Source organism: Podarcis gaigeae (genome assembly GCF_964106915.1).
Source record: "Podarcis gaigeae genome assembly, chromosome: 4".
NCBI lineage: Eukaryota > Metazoa > Chordata > Lepidosauria > Squamata > Lacertidae > Podarcis > Podarcis gaigeae.
This window is the reverse complement of record NC_139677.1, coordinates 50674324-50698708: the sequence shown is the minus strand read 5'-3', so window position 1 is coordinate 50698708 and position 24385 is coordinate 50674324. Positions and strand designations below refer to the sequence as shown.

Genomic DNA, 24385 nt, shown 5'->3' with positions numbered 1-24385 from the left:
ATTCTAGTGAGCAATATATCTCCCATAATATCCTAACTAGACTAAAGGATGTCGAGAGACAAAATATTATGGCAGCTGTAAACAAAATTTGCTCCCCCATATTCTATGAATTAAATATCTTAGATAGCAGAGCCAATTACGTCACTAAACTAATAATCCCAGCCCAACGTAGGGCTTTTATGCTGGCCCGTTTGAATGTTTTTCCCTCAGCATTTGTCAGGGGAAGATATCAAAACATTCCTAGAAACAAGAGACTCTGCAGATGCTCTATGAATGTCCCGGACACTGTAGAGCATATTCTCCTTCATTGCCCATTGTACAGTACGCTCCGTCAACGCGTGCTGTCCCCTCTTTTGGGTGGTCTGGAACCGCAGCAAGGTGAATGTGTGGGTTTCTACCTATCCGACGTTGACCAAAGGGTAACGGCGGGGGTAGCCGAGTTTTTGGTAGCAGTCCTCCAAGGAGCAGGATAACAAGGAAAACCACTGACTCTATATGTATATATATATGCATTTAGCAAACTGCTGCCTTTTTATATATATTTCAAGGCTTTTATATGTTATTTTCTCTTTTAAGGTTTTATTTCCATAATGCCTAATAAAGGTTTGATAAAGAGAGAGATATTTGTGCAGCTGGTTCTTCCTGCCCAAGTGTAGAACCAGACGTCTGTCCCTATTTAAATTCATTTTGTTAGTTTGGGTCAAATGGCAAGAAGACTGAATCTTTTGGCACTATATGGCCAAAGGGTTCTTTTCACTCTGAAGGGTACCTCACCTGTGGGGGCTACAATACGGAGGTACACTATCCTGAGAGTGGTGATAAGGAGATAAACTACTGGGGCTTTAGTTCATTTCTTCATGGGCTATAAAGCAAGGATTCCATCATCTCATCAAATGCAACCTATAGAAAGTACTAGAGTAGGTACAGGTAAAGCAGCCTTATTGAAGTAAGTTGCTCTGCTTCCTCCAGCACAAAGTAAAATTAGACTTTCTGTGAACAATCAGTCTGGTCAGTGAATAGAGCCAGCCTACATTCTAATACTTGAGAGGAGATTGGATTGGATTATCTAGGCTGGTATCCATTTACTTCTGTTCTACTCCCCGAAATGTTTTCTGTGTTCCAAGCTGGTGTTCATATTAAAGTAATTGTATCTGATACATCAACGTATGTAAACTCTGGCTTTCAACAAAATTCTGGTTTGGGAAAATGCTGCTCATCCTTTTAACTAAAGAGAAGCATTTAAAAACTGTTAATGTAAAAAGGAGGGGGTGCTTTGTTTCAGCAACATCAAATACCACAGTTAGGAAGCTGCAGTTATCAGCGCACTTGATGCAGAACTTTATGAATCAGTAAACTAATCCACTGGGATGAATAAAGATCTTGGATTTAGATTTAATGTGTTTCCATGTAACAGTTAAGAAAGTATGGAAGCAAATTAATAAAATAAAATGCTATTATTAACTTTAAACTGTAAACAGATAAGATGCCCTAAAGGATTATAATGTCTTTAAAATTTACAATTGAATTTGAATTACAAAATAAGCAGTAATAGAACATGATTTGTACTTAAGACAATATAGCCTTACACTTGCTCAAAAAAGCAACTGGAATGTACAAATCTTTTTTTGGTCATCTTCTCAGATATCAGTCTCATCAAAATTCTATTTTACTTGATCATACCTTGCTAAATTTCAAGGTGTCTAGAGTTAATCTTCAAAATGCTACTATTTTTGAGCTGTTAGCTAGGTAGGCTATTTCTCATTTCTTACTACTACGATTTGGCATCAGCTATATTTGTCTGTAATTGCAAGAAGTGCAATTTAACAATAAACCAGTCTGAAGGACATATCATATCTTGAGGATACATACCATATATATTTTTTAAAAATATTCATACTTTTGTAAGCAATACTTTACAGTAGACACCTCAAATCTACCATAGATGTAAAACTTAAAACGAGAAAAATTTAGGCTCTAATTTTTATACATATATTTATATTCAGTTTTCTATATATATTATATATATACACACACGCACAAGAGTATATATAAAATATATATAACCAGATTCAAAAAAATCAACAAAAACGGGGCAATGTACATAAATTCTTTTTAAAACTCAAACAATACAAAAACTTTAAACATTAAACAATTTTAATAAAAGTTTCTGTACAATGCTAAGCAGTTTTATGTACATATAGAAAATGTAATAGGAGTAGTGTTTGAAATTACAGAACTCCTTAAAATTTCAATGGCAGGTAATCTGGAAAAAATAACAGCATTCCATTCACAAATATTTTCAAGCAATAAATATGTATTTATAAATAGTGTAAATTTACATCAAGATTAGAAACAAAATCACAAATCTGAAGTTTATTCTTTAGTCTATGTGCAACCCATTTATCTTTGTGACTTGGCTGTTAATTTTTTTAAATTTCATTTAGGAAACAAAAAGTAACCATCATGGTTTCAAAACAAGACAGAATAACATAAAAGCAGTAAAAAAAAAAAAAAGTATCACCTAACCTTTCACATTAAAAAAAAAAAAGTGTAGCCCAAAGAAAGACTTAAAATTCTAACTACCTTACAAAGAAATGACCAGCTATGCTAGTACTTTCCAAGAGAAAACTCTGAAGGGAGGAAAAATAGATGAAACCAATTCATCAGCCCAGAAACAGAGAAATACAAAAGAGGTGGTCTTCAAGTCAGTAGTCTGTATAATGTTGCCAGTTTTGTCAGATATATACAAAACGTGGAATTTTCTTTTTAAAAAAATCAGCTGAATGAGCTTTCTATATTTCAAATTCTGGAATAGGAGCTGTGCTCTCTCCTGTCCAGTTGGTTGACACTCCGCACTTGGAAGGTTGCATAGACACAGCTTTCAGCCAGCAGCCTTATGGGATCGCTACAAAAATCAGTGGTGCAGAACTGGGTCACTTCCTGAATATCAGAAAAGTTTTTATGTAAATGTCCTTGGAAAAATGTCAAGATGAAGATGATGGCAATGGAGGTGCCTGAAAAGAGATAACACAATACATTACCTTTAAAAAAGTTGTATTTACTGAACGTGTCTTTAGAAAGCGTTACTGTTCAGTCTAGAGTGGAAGTGTACTGGCTCATAGTTTGCTTCTTTATGTATCTGGATGCTGCAATACTATTTTCTGAACATTTCACACAGAACATTGCTTAAGACTCCCCTCATTCAATGGGTTTCCAAGTTTTATTGACAAGCTTCAGTTTACACTTATTCTTTAGCTCCCTCGAAGGCACGCATTCTGCAAATTCTCACCATCACACAATGGTTTGGACCCAAACTTTCAGTGAATGAAAAGAGCATTCGTAGAACATGCCTTTCCCACCTCTCCTTCCCTCTACAGTCCATGAATATCTGCTCTTGGGGCTGGCTAATGTTTTGGATAGGTTGGAATAAGGTACATTGGGCTACAGTGCCCCCCACCCTGATAGAGGAATGATATATGATCCAAGCACATCCAGGTACAAGTAGCAGTGGAGTCCTTGTTTTTCATTTTAGTGTTCTCTTCCAACCCAATCCATGCCAAAGTAAGGTCAGTAAGCAACTTCCAACCTATCTCCAATGCTCATATGCTTTTCCTTCCCAACACCACACATTCCAACTTAGGAACTAAGTGAGCAGGTTAAAAATTATTCCTTCCCAATAACAAATACACTTCTTCAATCCATGTCCCTGAACCAGTGTTGTCAGGGCAAGTGCTGAGGCCTTTTTCAGTTCAAGGTTCTTACACTAATTTACAACTTAGGGCCAGGGCAGCTCAGGGATAACCTGAACCTTTGAATCCCAGCTCAGTCACCAAGATCATCTGCTGGAGCATTGTTGGTTATCCCGAGTTGGTGAGGCTCATTTGACAACAAAGAGAAACAGACTTTAGTGTCCCTGGCCCAGTCCTGTGGCATCCTCAGATCCAGCAGGCACCTTCCGTGCCAACTTGAAATCTTATTTATTCCACCAGGCCTATGCAGGCAATTAAGAGTACAGTGGTGCCCCGCAAGACGAATGCCTCGCCAAGACGGAAAACTTGCTAGACGAAAGGGTTTTCCGTTTTATGAGCTGCTTCGCAAGACGAATTTCCCTATGGGCTTGCTTCGCAAGACGAAAACGTCTTGGAAGTTTGTTTCCTTTTTCTTAACACTGTTAATACAGTTGCGACTTGACTTCGAGGAGCAACTCATAGAACGCAGTGTACATAGTAGCCTTTTTTGAGGTTTTTAAAGACTTTGGTGATTTTTGAAGCTTTTCCAAAACTTCTTTTGCAGCCATTTGTTAAGTTAAGCTTTTAAAACTTTTTTTGGGGGGTTTGGATTTTGGGTTGGGGTGTTTGGAATTCAAGGACTTGGTGTTGGGGAGGGGTTTGCAAGAATCTGGAAGCTTGTTTTTCCCCCCTGCATTTTTATGATTTTCTGTGACCATTGGGCCACTCTGCTGTTTTTTAAAAAAAATTCTGGGTTTGAATTTTGAAATGCTCTTTACAGTATGTGTGACTTTAAAGAGCACTTAATAAACTCTTGTTGTGCCAAATTTGGCTTTGTTTGGACTTTTTTTGACCATAGGAACGCATTAATTGATTTTCAATGCATTCCTATGGGATTTTGTGCTTCGCAAGACGAAAAATTCGCTAGACGAAAAAATTCACGGAACGAATTAATTTCGTCTTGCGAGGCACCACTGTATATCCCCAACAATGCTTTATTGACACTTGTTTTTAAGTGTTTTGCTTTTAAATTGTTTCTAATTTGTTTGTGCTTTCATTGTATGGTTTCTATCTTTTTAATGTTGTAAACTGCTTTGATATGTTTTGTGATATAGAAGTACATACATATTTTTATTAATAAATAAATAATACATATTTGCTTATTCTGATACCTCATCAGTTGCAAATGAAGGATTCCACATGCTTTACATCTGATATTCTAGCAAAATTAATACAATACAGTTGCTCCCAAGATTTTGCTTAGTAGTAAACCAATGAAATAAATTAACATAACCCAGGATACTCCTGAAGTTCTAATTATGTTATATACAGTAAGTGATTGCCTAAAGGACACTAGTTTTTTTTCTTGTAACAAGTAGAACATATAGTTACACAAGAATAGCACAACCAGTATGTTCAAACTGTTGGCATATATTAATAAAGTACTGCCTCACAAATACAGTTTTACTTACTAATGTAAATTGGTCATAGATTTGCATCAGATCCTCCATTTTGTACTGTTCTAGCACCACAAAGTTTTCCAGATTCCCACATATCTTTCGTGCACAGTCTAGGCAATGTACGACATAGGTTTTTCGACAATTACTCTCATTTGTGACAAAAAGTAAATTGAAGACTTCCACCTGTGGATACAAAAAGGAAGCAAAACTAAGCTGTAGCAGAATATGAATGTGACAGCAGAGCTAGACCTGGACTTAATTTGGCATCACACATATTATATAGGCAGCTGAGCTAGAATGGCAAAAACAGTGTTGAGACTTGGCTGGGTAGTGGCAGCAGGAAATTAAGGAGGTAATTCTAAATGAAACAGCATAGCTCTTTTGAAATCTAGTAGCCGAGCTTGTGGGCTGCTCCCAGCCATGAAATGACATGCTATTTTATGTGTGGAGGAAGTTCTAAGTTTTCAAACCCTGTATAAATATTTGGCCATTGATAATATACTGTACAATGGAAAGTAAGAACATCTTGCTATCAAGACCCAGCATATTTCAGAAGAATAAATTCTACTGATAGCCTTCACATAATAAAACCCATATTACACTTTGTATTGGAGGTGAAAAAAACCTCACAGGTCAGTCTAAAGATCTTTCTTTGATACTGAAGGCACAAAGAGCAATAGTAGAGTATAAGGCAGGTCAGGAAATTAAAGGACTGCCTCTCCTCTTAAAGGGAGATGGCACTAGTCCGGTAACTTGAAATAGACCTATGTAAAAAACAAACAACACTAGTACTACTATGGATGAAGTAAAGCCAGACCAAATAGATCAATAGAGTAGATCAAGACAGTGACTTGGTTTGCACATAATGAGCCTTGGTTTCTTAAACTATGTTTTATTAAACAGTGGGTTTAAAAAAATCATTTGAACCCTGCCCAGCAGCTTACCTACCTCTGGTTTGTCTACTGCCAACAAACTGCAATCTGAAGCCATGCTTTGAAAGCCTTTCTTTTAACTATGTCTAGGCATTACATGTAAACCTAGCACTTTCCTGAACTATGATTTGTTTGATTACTTCACCTCATGTGCTCACTAAGCAATATGCAATATGGGATTAGCTGGAAGGAAAGTCAAATTCTGGAGAAACAACCCATGGTTTGTTTGATCATCTGTTGGAAAACTTGTGGTTAAATCACTGACCTCGTTCACAGGACAGGGTAAGGTGAACTATGGCCTACTGGGACTGTGCAAATGTGTGGGGTCACAGCTGCTTAGCTCCTCCTTGGTCATTTTTGCTCCTGCACCACAATGAGCTAAACCAAGTGTTGGCTTAACATGTAGCCTGAACCTAGGCTCGTGGTTAAGCTTTCTATTCACTAACCACAAGTTGGGCTCATGTTTAAGCCATGGCTACAAGTTTAAAAGACAAGCTAAGCTCAGTGTAGGAGCAAAAAGAACCAGGGAGGAATGACAGGATCCTGCATGTTTGTCAGAGTTGGGTGAACCAGGCCAGTTTGTTAAGCAAATTAGGATTTAGCATTATATCAAACTAGACCTGTTAGTTGCCTCAATTCCTTCTGAAATCAGTGAGGCAAGTTAGCCATGACTTGACTTGTGTTCCACCAAAATCAACGTTCAACTAACTTAGTCTGAATAAAACCCAGTTATATACACATGCAGCCACACCTTTGCTTCTGGAGCCAGAAGAAATCCAAGAAGCGTCAATTGCCCAGAAATTCAGAGTGTGATGATTTCTTCCACTGCAAGTATTCACCTTCTTACTATCTCTGTGATGAGGGAAACTAGAGACATGTTCTAATCTGGCATTCTCCTCCTTCAAACCAAGAACTTCTGCTAGCCACTATCCATCCCTTAGCTTTCTAAAACTTTCTGCTAGCCACTATCCATCCCTTAGCTTCCCTTGCTGTGCAAGTGATCCACAACGCACTTGCAGTTCTGGGACTGCACCTCTAAAGGAGAAAGATTTTTAGTGTTTCCCAGTATCAGCTGCATGACTCGTCTGCGGAATGGTTTTGACTGATTCAAATGAGCTAAAGATGCCATTCACAGAAGAAGAGGAGTGGGATACTTTACCACTGAAGTGCAAACAACTGGGGAAAGGTCTAAGAGGTTAAGTCAGAAATCAGATTTTAAAACTGGAAGCAAATATTAACCCACAGCACATACATATTTACTAACCTCACATATGCTACAGTAATGAGCTGGTTCTTCCTTTGTTCTCTCATGCCAAACAATCTCCTTTCCTGCAGCAATTAGAGCTTCCCTCAAAGTTTGACACTGCTTGAGAGTTCTCAACAGGCAATACCTGCAACAGATATTAGAATGATTCAAATGATTATTCATTTTAACACCGTTTTATGAATTTGTTGTTTGAATTTTATTGTTTTTAAAACTTTGCTACTATGGGAACTAGCTGAGATGACTGGCAGAATCCGAGACCTGGGAGAGGAGAGGGTCGAAGAAGATTGGAAGAAATTCAAGACTTATTTTAAAAAACTTTGTAATTTGGTTGAATGTTAAGAAAGGATGCTAGATCATAAATAATTGTGCACCACTAAACTAGATGGAATTAAGATGATAAGTAAGTTTGAGGAAAAATTATAAACCTATTGGAGAACTAACAAATTATATTTAAATGAGCCTGACACAAGAGTGTAAACAAGATGATAAATTGCGGGCAAGAATTGACAATGATGCAAATGGGAGCGGGAGGTGTGAGGGAGTCCAAAGATGTTAAGAAAGTATGTTATGATATATGTTATACTGTTTCTTTATCTTTGCATTTTTATTCAAAAATCTTAATAAAATATTTATAAAATAAAACTTTGCTACTATGAAAGGCCAAACGACTGCCTCTCCTGTGGGATATAGGAGTACACCAGTGGCATCACAGAATTTTTTCCCCATTTTTATTGTTAAAATACACACATATTTACTGTTCAAAATAATAATCCCAATACATAAAAGGATGTCATTTAGAAAAAAGAATTAATACACATAATTTCCCCCTACAAACCATATTTGTTAGTTTGTCTATTCATGCTATTTCCAACCCCTTAAATAACTAATGTTAGAAATAGTGGCTATCCCACAATACTGAGTATTGTCCTCACAACTAACAAAAAAAGGAACTATCAAACATACAAATTTTAAAAGGCACCTTCATTATATTATTTTGCAGCATTCTTAATGCATCAAATCTCACACCATTCTTTGTTATTTGTATACTATTTGTAGGACTTGAAGCCAGTAAATATGAACTTCAAGATAAATATACAATCTGACAGTGTGCATTTCTAACAACCAAATATTCATTTATGTTGATTTGGGGGGGGGGATGTCCTCTGCAATCGATGGATAATCTTAAAATGGGTGTTTATAATAACTTGGCCTAGGTATCTTTCCCATTTGATGTGGTTATGGTGCAATATAATTAAGTGAAGCATGTTTACTTGACAGCTAAAGATATGTAAAGTTCCTTCTGTCTCTTACTTGTTTTAGACTTAGTTTTTGCACTTTCCTCGAAAGTGTTCAAAGTAGCACAAGTCTTATGAGTACGTGCAAGAAGACTGCAAAAAAAAATAATTTTAAAAAATCCCTATCAATTCTCCCCCAAAATCCCCCTGCCCCTAACAGTGGGATGGGGGCATCTTCAAGGCCTCTTTCTGTCTCCATCAGTCTTTTAGGGTGCCAATAAGAAAGCACCACCAGCAATAAGGGTGCAAAGAACCCTTGGAAACATAGTTCTCCAGGGCCCCTACGTTCAATAGTTATTTGACTCAGAAGCCCTGGAAAAGTATGGGAGCCACGGACTCTAGAGCCTAAAGGCACTCTAACGAGAGAAGTAAGAGAGCTCTGCCCCCTCTCTAGCAGTTAAGTGATGAAGGGGTTAGCAAGAAAGCATGACTGGTTTTCCAATGGTGGGTGTATTAAACTAAGATGGCATAAACAGAATCAGGGCTCTCTTCACATTGGTAAGGCTTTTCAAAGTGTTTGTGTTTTAATCTTCCCTAGGTCAAACTCACCCATTACTGAAAACTTTTTAAAAGTTTAACTGCTAATGGAATATCAGTGATAAATGGTATTATATCCCTGCATTGCAGGGGGCTCTCCAAGATGACCCTCAGGGTCCCTTCCAACACTACAGCTCTATGATTCAAATAATGCTGGGCTCCATCTCAACTCAAATTCTCTCCCTCCCACCAATCATATTTCAAATCATTGCTGACAAAAGAGGGGAAAAATCAGTCGTGCCTTAGAAAAGAATAGGGCTTTAATTGTATGACACAATAGCATCTAATCAACAGTATTTTCAATATACTAATCTCAGTTTGGTACTTATTAATCCCTTGACAATATTTAATGTGACTACCTTTGAGCTATTATTCAATATCTAGAAATGTATGCCCTCTTAGTGTTGTATTTCTGCACATTCTACTTAACAGAAATATCACCCCAAGTTTTCCCCCCCTTTTTATAATTTGTCAAAAGTTACTTTCATTCTATAGACTCAATTAAAAAATAAAAATCTTAACAAAAAGCACCTGAAACCCAACCACTCCTGTATGACACAAAAACAATTTATAATACAGGCTGATGGGGCCAGAGAGCAGGCAAATGTGATTGGAAATTACAGCTAAGAAAGGTGAACACCATCAGCTAACATATCTTTCTCTTGAGGCAGAAATGGAGAAATATTGCTTATGTCTTTATTTCAGTGCAATCATTTCCTGTTCTTCTCTCTATTGTTCATTCTGTTCTGCCCCCATCTATTTCTCTGATGCCCAAAGTATTACAACAGTGAAGAATTTATGCTCAGCACAGATGAGAGCTACTTAGTTGAGTTCCTCAATGTTTAATGACAGAAGATTCTATGAGATACAATAATTTGTGATGGGAAATTACCAACCCTTGACCTCAAGGTCTGCTTGTCTGTCCTGACTGTTGGGGAACTTGCAAAGTTACAAATCTTTGTTTCAGATTAAAAGAACAGTGTAGTTAATGGCCTACTGGGTTCTGGCAACTGATATTTGCTCTGACTACCAATAATGTACAGTAGGCTGAATTAATGTTTGTGTGCCCCATCTATTTGGTTAAGTGATACATGCCTGATTATACACACATCTATCAAGAGAAATACATGCCAGTCAAAGAATGTTGGAGAAAGGCCACAACAAAGCAGACTGAGTGGCTGTTTAGGATCCTGTTTAGGATTCCTGACAGAGGCTTCACCCTCAATCCTATTCTCCCTCCACAAGCCTTCCAAATAACCTACAGAACCCCCAATTTCCTGTTATAATCTTTTTAACATTGGATCCCCATTGCTGCATGAAATATTTACTAGAATGATCTTCCTAGAACCACCTTTTGGTGTTGTGTACTTATAAGAGGCCACTTTACTTTTCCTGACACCTCTGTTGTTAGCTTTTATTTCCAGCTTGCCTTTTTTGTACTGCACTTGGTTTCTTCCAAACTTCAGGTTCCTCCCTCTTTGAACGCTACCCCATTATCTGCTCTGTCTCCTTTTTATTTCTTTTAGAATAATGTTAGGTTGCATTTTAATTATAGGTTCTTTTAGAATGCTTAAGAGTCTTCCAAATGCAACTTTTTTTTTTTTTACTGCACCAATGTGATTGCTGATAACTACATGAAAACATGTTTTGAGTCATATTTAATTTATTCAATAATATCCTGAAAATGTGAACACAGTATGCTATATTATGGATAGGCAATTTTATTGAGTTGTACACTGAAATATCTGTCTGTCTCTCTATCTCTCTCTCGTTTTTGGCAATTTAACCGGTACCTTTCTCCCCCTTTTTATTCATTTCTTCTAATTCCCAACATAACATTGGGGGGGGGGGAGGGAGAGAGAGAGAGAGAGAGAGAGAGAGAGAGAGAGAGAGAGAGAGACACAGACACGGAGGGAGAGAAATGCCCTCATGTAAGGAGGGGACGGAGAAGGAATGAAAAGCATCCGCACCGCACCAGTCTGTCACCTGAGGAGGATCAGCAGAAACTTCACCACCTTTCAGCAAGCTCTATAGCCAGGACAGTTTGGAAAGAGTGGAGAAAACAGTACCACGCATTCTACAATCCTACTGGGAATTTAACTCTTACGCCAGAGAAAAGAGTTCCTAATGCTTCTAGTTAGAAGCCAAAGAAAATATAGACACCCTGCCCCTGCGAATGGCCATCCCAACAATCTGACGTACAGACCCAGAGGATTTTTCTTACAGCTATTCACATACAGAACATAAAATCAGAACAGTGAAAGCCAAAGGGGGTGGGGAGACTGCAGTAATTTCTAGTCTTTTAGCTAAAAGGGAAAACTGGTGTCGGTTCAGTAGGTGTTTCTACACTGCAATGCTGCTCACAGCCACTAGAGTGTAGTATGCTTGCTGTTGGCCAGAACACTTTTGTTTGTTTGTTTTTTTCGGGGTTTTTTGCTACTGGTGTGGATGTGTCACCTTTTTATATAAAAGCAACTGTGGGGTTTGTTTACAACTGAAATATATGTAAAATGGTGGGAATGATGGGTGTCATGTTTATTTAACATTTTATTACAAGTTGTACTTTGGTTGCATTATTCATTCAGAAAGATGCTTAATATTTAAAAAACAAAACATATATTTAATTTAGCAGCAAAGGCAGAGTTATCATTAACATTTGTCTTATCAAACTAATGCTCAGAAATAGCCTCCAAGTGATCAGGTGAAGACTCTGGGCCTGCAACTTACAGCACATTTTCCACCACTGGGTCATGTCATTTTTTTAAAAAAATATATCTATCCATTGGATATAGCTAGTTTGCTTCATCAAGAACTCTGTTCTTTGTACCTTTGTATCAATCAGTAAATTAAGGCAATAACTCTGTGTTGAATTCAACTAACATTGACTTAGAGTAGACTAATTAAAATGAATGGACCTAAAGTAGTCAAAGTCATTAATTTCAATGGATGTACTTCAAGTAAAAGTTAGTTGACTACCACACTCTGAATAGTGATTTAAAATGTACATACTTGATCATTTCAAAAAGCTTTGGATCTGAGACTTTGATATTCCGTGCTATGTTCCAAGAAAGATGAACCATAGGTACTATTGACTTCACACTCTGCAATTTATTCCACTCGTACCGTTCTACAGCCAATTTATATTGACAGGCTGCAATAAAACAAAGAGAGAAAAGTAAGGGTACCAATTAGATATTAAAATACCACTGTAGTTATTCTCAATTAAGAAAAAATATATATACAGTCACATTCAAAACCTCTGAGCAGTTTCCAAAATAAATGATTTTGGCAGACTTTTTCTTGGTGTATGTCACACCGAAATAGAAAACAGGGGAGAAATATGATAATGGCAGTTCTTTCTTTAGCAACAGATAAAAGAACGAAACTGAAATTTCCTTATCTCTTAAGTGTAGCCTTTTGTAAAGAAATCATATTCCTGCAGAACAAAAAATGTTTTTAATTGCCTCAGATATTGACAATTTGTGGCTTCATTCAGATATCACATTCTCCAAACTATGATTTGGGGCATTAGAAAAAGCCGTACATCTATCCTCCTCCTCTGGTATCCAAAACAGCAAACCTCACCAACCCTGGCTTTAAATCACCTTTCAGTATTGGTCTGCAAGAAGCGCTTTTGCCAATTCGGACATCACAGCAAGCCATGGTCTGAGGAATCAGGATGGATGATGGATGGCAATGTGCAAAGGGAGAAGGTATGTGTGCACACAGCATATTCACAAAAATGGAATATGACATCTGACTTTGCTACTTCATACAATCCTACCAGGTCTTAATAAGCAGAAAAATGAATGAGTCCTTTCTTCACACATGCAACCTGTTTGTTCCTCCCTTTGTACAGGGTGTGATTAAACCTGGAAGCCTCTAATCAACGATAGTTTCCTGTTTCGTCTGGGGAATTATGGTTACCAGTTTTGGAAAAAGACAGGATATCAAGCCAACTTCAAACCATGGAGGAATTCCCTAGCTTGTTCCAAAGCTGGTAAGCAGCTTCCAGGTTCAGACAAAATGAGACACTATAGTTAACTGACAACTTTCTGGACTGTTCCTGCCATGAAGGGGGAGCAAAGGGGCTACACAGGCAGAAAGCTTATTCTTACTAGTCCTATTAAATTGAAATATTATCTAAATGCGGACAAATCATCTCATGTTATTCCATCCACAGACTCCTACATATATGACTATAAATAAATTAATCCAAATTTGTTCTGTTACAAACAGGTACTTTTGATGTAAAATTACGCTGGAGAGCTGATCTCAGAAAAGTCTATTTCCTCTGGATTTTTTTTCAGAATGATTGTTAGGATCTGGAATTGTCATATGCATTATTCTAGTTCATGCCCTCTGCAAAATCACACAGTCTAAGGGCTTCTTATTTTGAAAAATGTGGGTGGTCTGTTGAAAGCTGTGTCAGTGCTTTTATGAAGTATTTGTGTAACTGTAAAGACACATCATCATACCTGTAAGAGGGCCAACATTCCAGGCAATATTGTTACACCAGCCAATAGCTTGAACCCAATGTACAGTCCCAGCATTTATCCACACCAAATCTCCAGGTCTCTGAATAAATCTATATACTGGGACATTGGCTTCATACAAATCTTCCAAATTAGGCCACCAAGAGCCCAAAAGAAAATTCATATTGTTTCTGAAACAGGAAAAGATGAATGTAAATATTTATCAACCGAAATATTCTATATACATCAAAAACATGTCAATCCAAAATGCTGTACACAATAAAAGGACAAAAGATTATTATAAATAATCTTAAGAGGTAAGTTTGCTTAAACAGGAAACTTTCACTTTAGTGAACACCTCCAAGCCAAAGTGAACTGCTACATCCTAATGTTTGCAGAACTTACTAACTAAATTAGGGGGTTTATTGCACTAAGTACTATTTTTTTTTAAGCACATTGCTGCTTCCAGGGAATACAGCTTCAGTAATACCCACTTTAGTTGTGACAGAATTTCTGCTACAATCACTGGGCTTATTCACAACTGCTAGTTTTAGGGATGTCCAAGGGACAGGAGTTTTGTGTCTTTTTCTTTGAACAGCAGACCCTCCTACCAAATCACATATAACCCTTTCTATCTAAAAGTTTGCCATGAAGATTGAAAAACCCCTCTTGAAGAAACACAAGCCCAAAAGCTCTCAGGCTAGCCCAGGGATGGGAAACTTGTCATCCAGATGTTGTTAGATGACAACTCCCATCGTCCCCGACTATTGGTCCTGCTGGCTGGTGATGATGGGTTGGAACTTGCAGAGGTTCTTTAGATTCTAGCTGCAACAATGCATATCTACATTTCCACATCAATACTGCTGTTACACCATAACATACAGAAGGTGGCAGAAGAGAGAGATGAAAAAGTAATATATTAAGACAAGAGTTGCTAACGTGTTTGGGCCAGTGTGCATATTTAGAATTTTTAAAAAGTGCTGTGGGTGCCAGTCACAAAGTGGCTGAAAGGTGTGGGGCGTGGTATAAAGCAAAATGGTCTCCATGAGAACATGCTATAATGGCTACCACATCCAAAAGGAAAAAAAAAGAGTCAGGACCACACAAAAGTCCAGGTTTGCCCCCTTCCTGCAAAAAAACCATCAATGAGGGGAAACCATTGCATGCTTGTTCACAGAGAGAAGCTTTTTGTACCTCCGCTTCTGTTTAGAATGGAAGGAAGGGTGGGCAGCCAATGAAATGTGTGCATGTTTAAGGGGGCATGTGCAGCGTAGAAGAAGCTGAGCCACTGCAAACAGTCTTTTGTGTGTTGTGGATTTTTGAGAGGATATTTGCCGAGCCTTTTTGCAGGCACCATAGGAAATACTGGTGGGCACACTGGTGTCCACAGACACCACAATGACAACCCCTGTACTAGGACAAACCAAAGTAATATATCCTCCCAAATAAGCATCACAAATAGCACTGTTTAGAGACAGAGTGGATTGTGAAATAATTGGAAGCACAGCATATGGCGATGGAAAATACTGAACGTACTTTTCACAGAAGTCATTCATGACGCCCCAATAATTTTCTGGAACAACAAACCATTCACAGTCACCTGGACCTATATTTATATTGACTGAGCAAAAGTTGTTATTTTCTTGATGACCTGAAATTAATAAGAAAAAAACAAAACAATAATAGTGATGATTGATGTTTGCAGGGCACTATAAAAATATGGAGCATAACATGCAAACAAAAATGATAAGAGTCCTGTGGTACCTTAAAGATTAACAAATTCATTGCGGCATATGATTTCATAAGCAATATATTATTTCATGTACCAGAATATAATTTTATCTCTTCTTAAGGTGTTGTAGCATTTTTTGGTTGCTGTTCTGCAACAGACTAGGACTGGTACTATTCCATCAGTTTAACTTACTATATTTACAAATTAATACCCCACATTTCATATCTGATATTGAAGACATCTAATATACATCAGTTATAAATTAAAATATCTAATTGAAGACAGTTGCAGTCAAAAACCTAATCAGAAGCTAGATAGATGTTTCTCATGCAGGAAAAACCAGAGGTTGAGCTGCCACAATGCACTTAAGCATCCAGGTGAAAAATGGGATGTTCAAAACTGCCTGAAATCAGAGCTGTCAGATTCTAGTACTTTTAAAACTTTAAGTATTTCAGCAAGTTATAGGTTATATACTAATGGATACGAATCATAGAATTTAGAGTTGGAAGGAGGATATTTCAAAAAAATATTGTAGGAACTTTGATGCATAGTTAACTTCTGATGAAAGCTGCAGTAATATGCCTCCATTACCAATTCATTTTACAAATGTAAGGAGGATTGAGACAATTACATACTCCTTGCTATTTATCAGACACACGTGTTCCAAGCAAGCTTTGGGATTTAAAGTGCAGCTCTGAATTTATATTTTATTTACTTTAGAAAATGTATATACCACTTGATTGTAATATAACCTCTAAGCAGTTTATACAAGTATTAAAATAACCAACAAAAAAAGTTAAAGACACATCAAAACATTTTAAAGTACACTAAGAAGAGATTAAAACATGTCTACACTGACATGCCTGGATAGGCTTGCCTAAAGAAAAATGTTTTAAGAAGGCCCTGAAAGGACCACAGAGAAGCTGTCTGCCTGGTGTCAATAGGCAGAGAGTTCCTAGGTGCTGCCACACTAAAAGACCAATTTCTTACAAGTGCAGAACGATTATTATGTGGCCAGTTCTGCAGAACAAACCAGGCAAGTGGGTACATATGGGGTAAGGTGATCCCGCAAGTAAGTGGATCCCAAGCTCTTAAGCGCTTTATATACCAATAGTAACAACTTGAACTTGGCCCAGTAACAAATCAGCAACCAGTGCACATCTCAGAGCAGAGGTGTTTTATGCTGGCAAGGGTCTTAATCCTGTCAGCAACTATGCTGCAGCATTCTGTACTAATTGTAGTTTCCAGGTTAAGCCCTGCACAGAGTACACATTCCTGGCCCCTGCACGTATTGGCACAGTACGCATAAGTGCCCTCGACACAGCTTTTTCTAGGTTCAAAAGGACCTGCACATTGGTGATGGCACACTGAATGCTCCTAAAATGGTCACTGCCTGTACTAATGGTACCTTGCCACAAAAATCCTATTAACTGCTCCCAGTGGCTTCATATAGATATTAAACTGCATTGGGGTTAAAATAGTGCCCTGCAGCACCTCAAAGCATAACTATGACAGAGGTCCTCTGACAGAGGACTGAAAAGCCCTCTCTCAATGCTACTGTCTGGACTTGCTCCTGCAACTGGGAAAGGAACCACTGTAACATAGGACACCCAATTCCCATTCCATGGAGCTGGTCCCAGAGTATCACTAGTATTGACAGCCACAGAGAGATCAGGAAGCAACTACAAGTTCTGCTTGCCCTCCTCTCTGTAAAGGTAATTCATCAGGGTGACTTTGATGTAGTTTAGTGTACAAGTATTATGATTATTCTTTATATAGTATCATACATGCATGTGACGCTTTATAAAGAATGAAGTGGTGGGTCCCTGTCTCAGGGGGCTTAACATCCATAAAACTAAGGAAGTGAGGGGAATGGCGCCTTGGGTAAATAGGGAAAGAATATGCCATTATTCTCAGCTGCAGTTGGATATGGGGACTAATGAGTTGTGTCAAAAGCATCATTTAAAAGGTGGGGTTTGAGGAGGAATTTGAAGAAAGCAATAGAAGTGGCATCACAGACATTCTATTGGAGGCAATTTCATGCATAACAGGCAACATGGAAGGAACAGCAGCCATTCTGAGGGGAACAGGTGGTCTTTGAATGGCTGAGGGTGATGGTGCAGAACAAGTGAAGGGATATGTTGGGATGCAAGGGCAGATATAAAGTGACTCAAGGCCATGGAGGCGTTAGAACAGGGGGTGCCGACCTTCTTAGACCAGCAGGGACATTTTGATAGAGTGCTATTGCTGCCAGTCACAAAATGGCTGTCAAGAGGCAGGGGAACATAACACGTCATGGCATAGTGCAATGTTAGAGAGAGTGCAGTCACTGCTTCCCCCCACCCCACAACAATCTTAGGTTTACCACAGGAAGTTGACTATGTCCTCCTGGTCCTGACTGTGAAGCAAAAGCTATTAAAGGCAAAAGAACCTTATTTACCCCAGTTCCAACACTAAACCACAGCCTAGGCTGCCATGCAATTAAGCAGTATATAAACTGTTGATGAAAAAATAAAGCTTAACTATCGGCACCCACTTACCTGAGAGTAAGTCCCATGAAACACAGAGACTTACATCTGAGGTAGACACGTATACCACTGTACAGTAAGTTAACTTTGCAGTGAATTCTTAATGTGCACCTAGATATCACTTCCTGCACAGCAGGAGACATGCCTAAGCCTCTTTGCAAAGTTTTCACATTCTGCATTTGCCATTTGGGGAGTGGATTATTTAACATCACCTGAATTTATTGTGTGGTAGTATTTGCAGGAAAAAAATTATTGGATGGATCTGATCTCAGATGAACCTACCACAGGAAAGATGCTTCCTGGTTTCTAGAAGGTTCCACAGACTATTAGAAAATTAAATGCACATGGGAAAATTGCACTAAATGGGAAGAGAAAGCCAGCAGTCAGGCTAACTTATTTTCTAAGGGCATCCAGACATTTTACTTCCTAACAATCTTCCTAAGAGGATTAGAGACTTAAGGAAAAGGAAGGGAAAGCTCAGAGTCTGGGGCTCCTTCCTGTGGGTGTAAATGAAGGTGCTGTGTTAGTGATCCCCACATTAGAAACTAAGGAAGAAAAGCTAGTGAAGTATCCTGTAGCAGACAGGAAGTCATCATAGGAACTTAAGGAGCTGCATCATGTGGCCAGAGCAGCAAGAGCAAGAAGAATGGATTTTTATCCATTTATTACTATTGATTTCATTTACACTCCACCTCCCCCCCCCCCCCCCCCGCAATGGAGTCCAAGGCAGCTTTTTAATTGTTGGGTTTTATTAGTGATCTTATGCTTGTTGGAAACTGAAATCAATGGCAATATTATATGGTCATCACCGCAGTCAAAGAGCCACTATGAAAGTAGCTGCAAGCACTACTAAGAAAATCTTCAGAATCAATAGGATTTATAAATGTATAATTCAGAATTATTAATGAAAAGTAAAGTTGTAAAAAGAAGACAGAACAATTCAGAAATGGTAAAAATGAAGAGGTTTTTGTGTCAGTATGTAGCACTTCACATACTCACCTGGTGTTCTGCTGCCTGGCACCTTCATATACAACTGGACTGTATTCATTCCCAGGATTGTATGACCAACATGACTGAGGAGATTTCCTGCTGATACCACCCGCACAAAAGCAGGAAGCTTTGTAAGTTCATGAAGCTGTAGCTTCCACCTGTTGTAAAACAGCAAATTAATCCATGTGGTATTTGGAGAGGCAAAAACCAATTACATTACTTACACTTTTACCCTAAAAAGCCCTTCATATTTGTACACAAGTAAAATCTATTGACCCTTTTGGGTTGCTGGATCAGATAACTAATTTATACTGTCTTGATTAAGCCTTTTTCATGAACAAAAACCCAACACCCAGCCACAATAGGCTGCGTAGGATCGCAGAATGATTATGGTGGTTTGCGGGTTATGAGAACTAACAAATCCAACTGCTTTCTTTTTACTGAAAGCCTCATGCTCTGCTTCCATCTACATCCATTTGGTAGTCCTGTGGGTAGCCAATGTACTGGATGGCCCCCAGCAAAACTTGCACCAGACCTTACAAAAGGTTTGGTTGTAAGTTGCTTTGGCTTGCCTTGGGAAAGATAAAGCGGCTATCAAATCAAATCATGTCAAATCCAATCAACCTCTAGGACCACCGCCTTCATAGCTGATGCCACACTGGAGACCACTCAATTCTCCACAAGAGCCATGGCTCCAACAATGAGATGCTGACACACAAGCATGCACAAGGTCTTTCACCTGGACCTTTCATGAGCAGAAAGCTGTTTGAAGATTACACCTTAATGAATATGTTGGTAGACCCCAAGGAAGAAAAGAATACAGTGTCCACCACATACATGGGAGGTGAAAAGTGATAATTTCACAGAACAACGTTCCCATATCAGGCACCTTCACACTCCTTTTGTATATCCATAACCTCAGGACGAAGCACAGCAATCTAGAGTTTTGGAACTGAATCTCACCATGTCTCTCCCCTCTTTACATTAGGCTCAGGTGAGGCAGTGAGCATGTGAGATCAGTGTTCAGAATCAGTAATGGATAGTCTAGTAAACTGAAGCCCAATTCTGCTAAAACAGAAATTATTTTAGAGTATGGCTCATTTGCACATGAAGGTGCTGTTCAACCTGTTCTGGATAGCCCTGCACTCCTGAAAAGGACCAGATATGCAGTCTGTGGATGCTTGTCACTGGAGGTCCAGTGGTATTAGTCATAGGGTGCCTTTCACTGGATGAGGCTAGTGTGTTAACTGTGTCCCTCTCCTGGGCAGAGATAACCTCACTATGGTTACCCATGTTCTGGTAATCTCTCAGGTAGATCACCACAATCCATTTTATGTAGGGCTGCTTCTGAAGCCTGCTCAGAAACTGTAGCTAATTAAAAATACAGGTACTGGGTTATGAACTGAGAAGGAAGCAGGAAAGGTTCAGTCTCCTTTGCTCTGGATCACATATCCTCAACCTCTTCCCCAATCTGTGTCCATCTAGCTTGGTGTACCATATTCATAACACTACCTAAAATAATCAGAACTTGCTAGATTCAGGATGCTGTCGAATCCAGCACTGTTCTTTTAATTATTTTACCTAATTTATAAAATAAAGGTACAGCAGTCAACACCCCATATTATTGACCCAGGGGATGCAGCTCAGTAAAATTTAAGTTAATAATACAATCCAGGAAAAAATATTCAACGTTTGGTATCCTGAGAAGATTTAGTCCCCTATGGTGACTACGTACATGTAGATTTACTTACTTTTTGTCATCTGAAAGATCAATGTTGGTCCCAAATTTGATAGTTTTAAAAGGTCCTTTTTTCCTCCTCCCAGAGCTATAAAATAAATAGATTAATTATAGTTATAAATTTTAACTATTTATTTAAAAAAAACCACCAGCATCTTAAAATGTGACTTTCATAGCCTGTGTGTATTTTAAACCTAAGTGATCACCATAAGCTGGGAATGCATTTTTGTGTGAAAGAGCTATGAAACAATGTAACTATTTAATCTGAAGTCAATTTGTAAAAATTTGGTAATTCAATTTAAAAAAAAAAAATTCAAAAGAGAAACCATTTTCTTACAGAAATCAGATTACTGGACTGAGCATGTGCTATTAGGTACCCTGTTCCCTAATTCTAAGGGTTTGTCTACCTTACCCTGCCACTATTTTTTGCACCTCACTGATTGATGAATCTTGGGGTTCTAGTAAAAAAACAACAACACAGATTCTACAAGGCTACAAGTCTGTTCATGCCTGTGTTGGGGGCAATGTAAAATAGAAAATATATTCATGAGTTATGCATATATAAGATTAGAAATGGAAACATTAAGAATACAAAACACACAATACATTTGTATCCAGACATAAAAAAATCAATGTAGTTCTGGAAATATATGTGGCTGAGAAAACCCTCTTCACCAGTTAAGGTCTGAGGCGACTACATTTCTTTCCATTGAAGATGGTGAGCCGATGTATTAATACACTTACTCTATCGCTTCTCCTTTCACTGTGACCTAATTCATACATGCTTCCAGATACTTCTATGTGGTGTAATCCCATTATGCAGGATGCATGCATGTGAATACCAGTGGAGCTGATCACATTGGTCTTGACCACATTCTCTCACCTCGCTAAATATGTGGGAAAACCACATGTAATCAACCCCACTCATTCTGGAGTATGGATTGCTTTAAGAAGCAGCTCCTATGCTGTTGGGAGCACATGTGAAGGGGACCTACTGAATTCTATCCACTCACTTATCAGAAGATGTTGATTCACTATCTGAATGGTCCTTATGGTGACTTTTTTTCTCATTTTCCTCCTGCAAAAGTCAAACATGACATTTTTAAAAATCAAATTCTACAAATATTTGGTAAACATGAACAGTACAGTATGGAACACCTATTGATACCTCTATGAAAAGTGATTTTACTGGGAGGTGCCTAAAGTCATTGCCTCCTCTTTTGACCACAAGAAAAACCACTCAGCTCATGAAAGGCTTAATTTACAGGATAATTTTAATCATCTCAGTGAACAACCATAAAAATATCATCCCCTGAGCAGCACCCACATTTTCATCATCATCATCCTATCTGACTGGCTTGCCCCAACCACTCTGGGCAATATCCAGCAAAATATAAAAACACAATAAATAAAAACACAACGGCATCAGTATATCTATAATTCCAACAAATGTAGGGCACCCTCTTCTACAGCTGATTCTGATTTGCACTATTCTTTCTTGCTTCTAATTCCAGAATTCTGTTAGTTAATGGGAGAGTAAATCCAAAGTTGGCTGAAGGACCTGTGGAAGCAGCATTAAGTGCCACTGTATCAATAATATGACCTGCCAGCGGGTTGGCACTCAGGCTGTTGGATGCCATCTGGTATACCCACAGAAAGCTCTGCAGTTGTAGACGTCCCACCAGCCATGTTCTGGAAGTGATTTGCAGGAGAGAAAGGGAGAGCATTTCAGGGGCATGTCGAGAAGAATGTGGAGCCAAAAGATCCTAAGACTTCATTCCCCCAACAGGTCCCTTAAAAGGGCCCAGATCTACTCCTGCCCTGGGTTAGTGTAACCCTTTTTTTCACCCAAGTGTGTCAACTGGAGTGGGAAAAGGGAGAAAAGAGAAGGAGGTCTCTGCCTCAGCCACAGTTAGCCAGTGGGGAATTGGATGTGGTGGTTGCTCCACTACAGAATCTCCACGTTTTACTATCTAACATATGAAAAACCAGAAAGCCTAACAGTAATACATTTGTCCAAAAACTATTCGGACATGTGTTTCATTTCCCTACGCTTTCCACTTGAAAAAGTAGGGCCCCACTCATGAACCACCCAAAGCGCTATTGCGCTCAATGCTTTGACACATTCTCTGATCTTTCTAGCTTACCTTTTTGCCCTCAGAATCAAAGAGGCTTAATGCTTCTGGAAGCCCCCACCCTCCAACAGCGTTGGAATTATCTGGGAGAATACAATGTTGGCTCCCTTCTCCAACCAGCAGCCGAAAATCTTCAGTGGATATCCCATTTCCCCCATCACCATTGGCAATCTAGAAAAATCCCATTTGTGTCCCTGATCAGCCCAACAAAGTACTATCAGAATCTCAGAATGTACCCACCCACCAAACGAGTCCAGCTTCCATTTCTTTTGTCACCATTTTTTGCCTTGCTTACAGCCCCTGCTGGTTCTTTCACATTCTTCCACCATATGTAACCCCAGGCTACATTCTCTTAGTAAGTATTTTAGATTTAATATTACAGTGTCTATCTTTTGTTCCTTTGTTTCTCATTTCCTACTGCAAGCAGTAATCTAACCCCCCTCCAAATAATTTCGCACAAATAATTTCAAATTGTATCTATTTATCAAGCAAAGGTCCTTTTTCACTGTTTCTCTTATATGTGCATCAGCCCGCTGATATTACTGGGTTTGTACACCTCTTAAGCTCTCTCAAGGCAGCCCATGTTCCAAGACTGTGCTAGATATTAGTAGTTAGAAACACAGGCACACACCCCGGTATAGTTTTCATAATGCATGAAACAACTTGGCAAACAGAGTTTTCTTCCTCAATATGGTAAATGTTGTAGCAACTGCATAAAAACGAACAGAATGCAACTGCTAACTTATAGCAGATTGCAGGTTGTTGTGTACCAAATATAAAAAGAGTGCAAGCAAGCATGATTTCTCCACATTTAAGAATAACATTTTCAATATATGAAAATACTGGGGGAGGTGTTGTTTTTGTTTGTTCATACGGTATGCATTTTTGTGGTTTTATATTGTAAACCACCTTGTAAACTTTGGATGAAGGGTGATATAGAAATTTAATAGACAAACAAACAAACAAATAAATGTTAGGTTGTTTTATAAAGGTAAGGAAGGTTTATTTTCTAAATTGTTAATAACTTTTTATCATGCTTAGAATAGTTATATATATTTGTTTTATAACCTCAAAGGAGGACCTAACTGCAAACGACAAGGTATTTTAGCCACCTTGGTTATCCTGCTGTAAATGACTGTACAAAACCTATGCTTTTGGAGTAAAGTTAAGTGTGCCTATATGATACAGATCAGGAACAGATTTTAATTTACAAATAAATGATAATGCCCTACTTACCCTTAATGATTCCTGGAATGAAGAGGCCTGGTACTGTGCATATTTAGCAATGGTAGTTTGAGATTTACTGCTTTCACAACGCCATATTTTCTTTGTTCCAGTGGGGTCCCAGTTTTCATCCGATGGTTGTAATAGCTGTGTCCTTACTTCTACTAAGTGTTCGTTATTAGCTTCTACCAATGTTTTGGTAGAGAAGAGTCCTAGATCTAGGGAACAAGCATGCACTTAAACTGAGAGCTCTTTTACAGGCACTACTGCTGCATGAACAGCAGTAAGCTGTTTAGCAAGCTAAACTTTAGACAGTACTAGCTATGAGCACATTAATACATGAT

General features: G+C 38.4%; 1 protein-coding gene across 4 annotated transcripts in view; it reads right to left on the bottom strand.

Moving 5' to 3' along the window:
• Positions 1–2093: 2093 nt before the first annotated feature.
• The window catches only part of KDM6A (lysine demethylase 6A), a 104477-nt gene continuing 82185 nt past the window's right edge, over positions 2094–24385 (bottom strand). For 2 of the 4 annotated variants that reach the window (XM_083734667.1, XM_083734668.1), the window contains 11 exons: positions 24054–24259; positions 22830–22988; positions 21696–21760; positions 20696–20770; positions 18954–19102; positions 15231–15345; positions 13698–13885; positions 12229–12370; positions 7385–7511; positions 5201–5371; positions 2094–3014 (listed from right to left, as the gene is read on the bottom strand). In XM_083734667.1, coding sequence (XP_083590793.1) covers positions 2985–3014; positions 5201–5371; positions 7385–7511; positions 12229–12370; positions 13698–13885; positions 15231–15345; positions 18954–19102; positions 20696–20770; positions 21696–21760; positions 22830–22988; positions 24054–24259 — 1427 coding nt within the window. In that variant the 3' untranslated portion in view covers positions 2094–2984. The remainder of the gene's footprint in view (positions 3015–5200; positions 5372–7384; positions 7512–12228; positions 12371–13697; positions 13886–15230; positions 15346–18953; positions 19103–20695; positions 20771–21695; positions 21761–22829; positions 22989–24053; positions 24260–24385) is intronic. The other 2 variants (XM_083734670.1, XM_083734669.1) reach the window with 1 other exon arrangement.